At 31.1% G+C, this 7,087-nt stretch overlaps 1 protein-coding gene across 2 annotated transcripts; it reads right to left on the bottom strand.

Annotated features, from left to right (window-relative positions):
* Nucleotides 1–505: 505 nt before the first annotated feature.
* Nucleotides 506–2,165, bottom strand: LOC110037871 (cytochrome P450 90B1-like; the record flags this gene model as incomplete). Of its 2 annotated transcripts, none has more annotated exon segments than XM_020742598.1 (3): nucleotides 506–658; nucleotides 1,202–1,541; nucleotides 1,613–2,165. In XM_020742598.1, coding segments are annotated over 3 exon segments (696 nt in total), but the record flags the coding sequence as incomplete, so codon positions are not given.
* Between the last annotated feature and the right edge of the window lie 4,922 nt (nucleotides 2,166–7,087).

Below are 7,087 nucleotides of genomic sequence, written 5' to 3'. Positions count from 1 at the left end.
TAGCACAGCTATTTTAAATAGATAAGACGCTATAATATTTTTAATTTCATTTTTTTTGTGAAAATAATATTCTGTCTTATGTGTAGTTCTCTTAACTTATTTGTTTCTAAGTGATTTTCGTACATTCCTACAACACAAACTTCTCTCGCTTGTCATAAGTTTTCTAACATGTGCAACAATTCTTGTACAACTTATGACTTATGTTCTTAAAAGTAAATGATAAATGAAGATGCTTATTACATTATAATATAACATATTCATTGATATTTTCTATTTTTCTTTAAGATATTGATTACTTTTTATGTGATTTTATTTTTTTCTAATTAAGCTATGATTAAATCTTATTAATTATTTAGTTGCAAAAGTTTTTAATATAAGAAACATCAATCATATTCTATATTAGCATGTTTACATATAAAAATGGACTCATAAAGCAAATTATTTTATTTTTCAAGCACATAAAGCTTGTATTTTTATTAAGGTATATGAGTAAATATAGAGTTACCTTAAGTGCCTTCCAATATTTCAGGCCTGGGAAATTAATAGGCACTGAACAAATTGCAGAAATAACGTATGAGTAATCCGTGAGAAGCATCTCCATCAGCCAATCATCCTTTCTTATACTTAATGTGTTCATGGTCATTATTTGAAGGGAATACTGCAACATCATATAATGTGGCTTAAAATCTACCTCAATGCAAATAACAAAGACTGTTACCATTAAGACACCCTGTATAACGTGCTATGAATAATTCATAAAGTTAGGTCCTTGCATAACATTCATATAGAATAGTTTTTATCTATTCTAATATCTAATGCCTAAAGTTTGATACTTATATTTATGACACATCAGTGTTATAAACTTATACATGAAGACATATTTCACTTTTGAATGATTCAAGCCCTTCACCATGATTAAAAATACAATAATATAGAAGATTATGCCATGATCCAAATCAAATTACTTCAATGCCATAATATTGGAATATATATAGAAAAAAAAACTTAACTTAATGTAAATTATGGCAAAAGTAATATCTTTAGTTATATGTTTTTAAATTTTAATAAAAAAATTATGAAATATATGACTATTAAATATAATAAATTTTTTTAATACAAATAATTATAAAGTCATCTTTTATCATAAACAAAAAACCAAAGCTTTTTCATGCATCGACATTCTTAAGAAGCTGAAATCTACCTTAACAGACTCTTCTTTGGCTGATATAATACTGCCGTTCTTCCAAGAATTCACAATACATGAAGCCAAATAATCTGCATCTGCTAAAAAAACAGTCTGCAATCTCTTCATGCACAAGAACTTCAAATAAACAGATCTCAATCTCTTATGGCTTTCTCCACTCAAAAATGCTATTGATTCTCTGCCGAAAAGCCCTTGAAAGGTTGGCAACCATGCTGTGGCAAACAGCTTTCCCTCATTATTTTGCACAAATCGATTAAACTCTACGTTAGCTGATACTATGGCCTCTCTTCCCAGCAAACTAGAGGAGAATATTTTCCCATACCTACAATCCCAATCACTACTGATCATCATTACAATTATAACTATGTTAAGCATGCATGTTGTATGCTTTTTATAATGATTTTATACCTTGAGATGCGATCTTCCATGAAGTGTCCCACAGAGTTGGATTGATGAGGCTTCAGAAAAGATAGGGTTTCCCCAATTAGAGGCAACCATCTATTTCCAGGAGGAAAGGCATTGGAGGGCTTTGTCTTGGTGGTTAGCCATAAGATGACAATGAAGATAGCCATAGAGAGGATTTGAAGATGTGTTGAATTCAACTCTACCATGTCGAGGCTCTTCTTTCACGATAGAGTTGAGTATAATTCTCAACAAGGACCTCTATTTATATAGTTCATCAAATGTGTGTGTTTGTTTGTAATTGAATCATGCTTTGTCCATGGGCTCACAATTCAAGGGAATAATTGATGAAGAAAAGGAATAAGGTTTAATGGGTCTGCCTAAGGTTTCCCAGTTGTTGTATTTGGAACTATGTTTGGTGGGTTTCCATATTGTTAAAAACTCTTTCTTTTATCTTGAAGTTCATGGTTGACCCTATCAATTGATAGTGGAACACAACCATTCTTTTCTGCTAAAATTTGTATCATTCTAGCTGGAAATAAAGTGAGAAAATCTCAAAGAAGTCATTTTTGAGCGGTCATCTTCTCTAACAAAAAATCTTCACTTTATGTAAGAGACTTGGTCAATCTCAAGAAGATGCCCTGCTTGATGACTCCTCCTTCCTGAGCTCATTCCTCTTCACGAGCTTGACATGGGTACTTGCCCTTCATGATGACATGGAATATCATGGAGTGTTTTAAGGTTTAGGTAAAGCATAAGTGGATGAGGAAAACATGACATTGATCAATTAACTATTACTTCAATTTAAAAAGCTTGCATAAAGTTAATAAATTGAAATAATATTAAACATGATTAAATATAACAAGTCGAGGGTACTTCTATATATATATATATATATATATATAATTATTTTAAATTATTTTATAATTCGAATAATAACAATTCGAACACGAACGAACGCATCACTGTTCTTGTTTGATTCGTTTAACTAACCGAATGAAAAAAAAAATTCACATTTGTTTCGTTTACTTATCGAACGAATCGAACATGAACTCATTGACGAAGCAAACGCGAACTGCTTGCAAACAACGAGTTTTTTTGACAACCCTACTGATAGGGTGTCACATGGCAACCCGGCCCCAAATCGTGCATGTCAGTAAACCCAAATTATCACGTGGCTCCCTGTTATTGACAGGTCACACATTTTGAATTTGCAAATGTAAAACTGTAAATTTTTAAATCGCCCAAATTAAACTCATTAATTGCATTAATGTTTTCAATGATCGAAGACATGGGGTCTGGCATTTTGACCGCCCTGATTTCATCGGATCCGCTTATTGCTTTATTTGACATTTGACGATTGGATCATTTTCATACAAAAATGACAATAGAATCTTGCCTAAATATTTAAAAAAGTTTATATTTAAAAATTAAGATGCAAACAAGTAATCGAATTGTTGATGCACACTGTAAATCAATTAGTCAGGGTTATAATTGAGCCAAGTCAAGTCGTCAAATATCTCATGGATTTAACTTGACTTGAATTGGCAATAATATAAGTTGTTCTTATTCACCCTATGCTCGACTTAAACTTTTTAATATATATTCATATTTGGCTTGATTTATTTTTTTAATAATTATATTTAATTTGTTTATATTTATTGAACAACTAATTAAACAAGTTAATGAATAAGTTAGTATTTGAATTTATATCTCACATTTTATGTTAATTTATTAATAAATAAGTTTATAAATCTAAATAAATAAGCAAGGAAATTAATTAAATATTAATAAAATGAAAATAAATTGTAAATAAGTTTATCTGCAATGAAATAGTATTTAGCAAAAATTAATTGCTCATATTTGGCACATACTAATTTTTTTTTATTAAAATAGAAAAACAAAAACTAATTGTGCTAAAGTTTAATGTATATTAACATTAAACTATAACATGTTATTATTTAATATTAAATTTAACAAGTTAAACTTAATTAATTTTTATTTAAATAATATATTACAAATGATATAATCTATCAGTGAACTAGCTATGCATAATTTAACATGTTACTCGTTGAATGATAAAGGAGTTTGTTCGTTGATATAAATAAAGAATCTGAATATTGTTTAAGTACAGTTAAATTAACCTTCAAGCTTTTGAAAACATTCTTTTTGCTTGTTTACTAATTTCGAGCAAATATGATCATTCATCGACTAAAAAGTTCATTTACAAGCTTACAACCCCAACCATAAGGTTCTACACTGATGTTGCATCCTAAATTATTTGTGAAACTCGCACTAAAAAGGAAAATAAAGGATGCGAACCCAGAAAAAAGGATCGTTGCGTCGAAAGCTTCGTGGGGTAAGCTACATAAAATGGACTACATAGAATGAGAAATATACATATATTACATGTCCAATAATAAATGTAGCTTGATCCTAGACAATCTTTTGAATAAAAAAGGCTATGTTCGCACATGCTTAGTTGACCTAAAGTAAGATTATATACATGTTCTATGTGAGAAATATTATTCTTGGATTAGATACTCCAGATGCAGGTTTGTTGAGTTTAATGGCTCATATTGTTTGGTTGATGCCATTGTTTTGGTTCAGAAGCTATTTTGTAGTGAGGTGGATGAAGTTGGTGGTTAGACGTAGGAAATCACATGATAAGTTTTTTTTCTTTTATTTCATTGGAATTATTAAGGATATGATTTATAAACCAAGATTACATTAGAATTATTAAAGATGGAAGGATATAAATATCAGGAGCTTTTGAGTACATGCCACGATATTTCTTATGTATTAACATTTCTAACACCTAAATATTCATAATTGCATACGTAAGACTCGGACCCTTGTAGCACTCATTTTCTTTTTAAAATGAATTATGCATTTTGATGGTTGAGGAGTGCACCAAGGTGTTATAAGCCTAAATATCAAATTTTGGGTATTAGATATGTAAATACATAAGAATTGTGTGGTTTGTTGATGAGTACGCAAGTGTAAAATTGCTTTTATCAAATTCATATAGTCCTTTGCCTACCTCAAAGCCATTGCTCCCCTTCGGAGGGCAATCGCTTAAGGGCTGTCTGGCAACATATTAGATTTACGTTATTAGGATTCAATAAATATGGTGAATACTGATTTACTAAAGCTTATACAAAAAACTGTTTGGCAATAGATTAAGGGTGTGTTTGGGGCAGCTTATTGCCTGCGACGACGTTTTGAAAACGCAGTTTACCCTTTTTTTTTTTTTGGTGTTCGGGCGGCGTTTTCCAAAAGCAGACTTTTTTTTCTTTAATAAACGCGGCTGAGGGATCGACCTAGCGGTTCACGTTCATTTGCTGATTATTACCAACCTGCCCTTGGTTTTTCGTCTCGTCTGCCCTAGCGTGATCCTCCTCTAGTTCTCTCTTTCTAGTCTTGTCTCATCTCCTAGCTCCTTCGCCTCTCATCCTCTCACTCATTACTCCTCTCTCTGATCTCTACAAAACTATAGATCTGTAAGTATGGAATGGTTTTCGTATGGATGGAATGGTTTTTGTAGTAGGCGTTCCTTCGACTGATATGGATTTCATTGGGTTATGTTGGCTTTCGTATTTTTGGCTTTATGCATTCTACTGGATTTTTTATTAAGTTTGGCATTCAATATGGGTTTTCACCCCTTCTCTGCTTCTCCTTCTCCAATTCTTCATAATTTGCGATTTATTTGGATTTTGGTTTAGAATGGTGTAAGTTACGTATATTGTTTTTGTTGGCTTGGATTGGCCATGCGACCCATTCTTGTTATTGCACCTAAATTTTTTTTTAGCTCGAGGGGGCTGCACTTGCAGTTGAACTAGCCTTTTTTTACGTATTGTTTCTATATGTATTGAGATGTTTATCCTCATTCAAAAACTACAGTGGAAGTGTTTGGTGCTTTACGGTGGAAGTGAATCATGTCTATTACAATGGAAGTGAGTTTTGGCTGTCCTCTTTATTTCATTTCTTTACAAAAGTGGAAGTGAATATTGTGCATATGTTTCACTGTGACAGTGAAATTTGGCAATGCATAATACACACATTTTGGTTTTGTTGAAGGCTAAAGGTTTTGTTGAAGGCTAAAGTGCATCTGTTTCACTGTGGCCAAGCATGCCACAGGTGGTTCTCAGTTTTGCTAAAAGGCATGGTTGGGAAGGTTTGGTGAATTCTATAGTGGGTGGTTTTCGGTTTTAGTAAAGTGCATGCTTGGGAAGGTTTGGTGAATTTTGTTTTGGGTGGTTTTCGGTTTGGTAAATTGCATGAACATGTTGATATGTTAAATGATTCACCATAATAAGAAGCAAACTTTATCTTTTTTTTTTTCTTTTTTATTCGATTTCTTGATACTCACTCTTAAATGAGGTGTATATCCTTTTATTGTATTGTTATGAAGTGATTCTTTTTTGTTATAAACTATCAAATGTATAGCTGTTACAACTACGTCGCAAAGAACACAACTGCGTCGAGGCAGAATAATCATTTATCCAGAAACAGCTGCAAACCAACTGTTTTCCAAACGTATAAAACAAAAAGTTATACAACTTATCTATATCAGGGGCAGAATAGTCATTTATTCAGAAAAACTGTAAATAAGTTGTTTTCCAACACACAAACCAAACAGCTACCCAGATTATCTGGATTAGCTGCTAGTCAATAGCTTATCATGATAAACTGCAGTTGCCCCAAACAGACGCTAAATTTACATACATGACACTTTGGTGTTTTAAACATATGAATGAAAATGTTTATTTCACTTTCTTAATAATGGTAATAGTGTTATTTCCAATGTAATAATAAAATTTGGAGAACTATGTTAAAATATCAAAATTTAGGTTTGAGATATGTAACTACATAAGAATTGTGTGATATGAATATAAATTCCTCTTTATATATACATGACACTTTGGTGCTTTGAAGATATGCACAAAAATTTGTATTTCTCTTTAAAAATTAGTATGTTTTATGTTTTTTTATATGATATTGAAGTTTTGATTATTATGTGTGAAAATATAAAACTTTAGGTTTAAGATATGTAAATACATATGAATTGTATGTTATGCTTGTAAATGCCCGCTTTTAAATGAAATTTCACATACCTAGCACACAATTTTTATGTATTTATGTATCTCACAATTAAACTTTTGTATCTATATACTTGACATTTCAATTCCTTAATTCTATGCATGAAATGAATATTTCAATTTTAAAAACTGATAATAGTGATGTTTTTTTATATGAATTTTAATTTGACTTGTTGATTGTGATGAAGTAATGTTTAGAGTATTGACGAAAAGAGCAAAATGAGAGAAGTTCAATGTTTTGTGTTACAATTTTTACGGTTTTTATTTTCTTATAAGGCAAATGACATATGTACAGCCCTCGACATTTGAAATGCCAGCAGTTAGTAGAGTAATGACAACATTTCGGAGTTTCGTTGATTTATTAATCAACATTTGAGAA

The sequence above is a fragment of the Phalaenopsis equestris genome, unplaced genomic scaffold (assembly GCF_001263595.1).
Source record: "Phalaenopsis equestris unplaced genomic scaffold, ASM126359v1 Scaffold226117, whole genome shotgun sequence".
Taxonomy (NCBI): Eukaryota; Viridiplantae; Streptophyta; class Magnoliopsida; order Asparagales; family Orchidaceae; genus Phalaenopsis; species Phalaenopsis equestris.
Note: the sequence above shows the minus strand (reverse complement) of the source record. Positions and strands in the feature narration are given on the sequence as shown.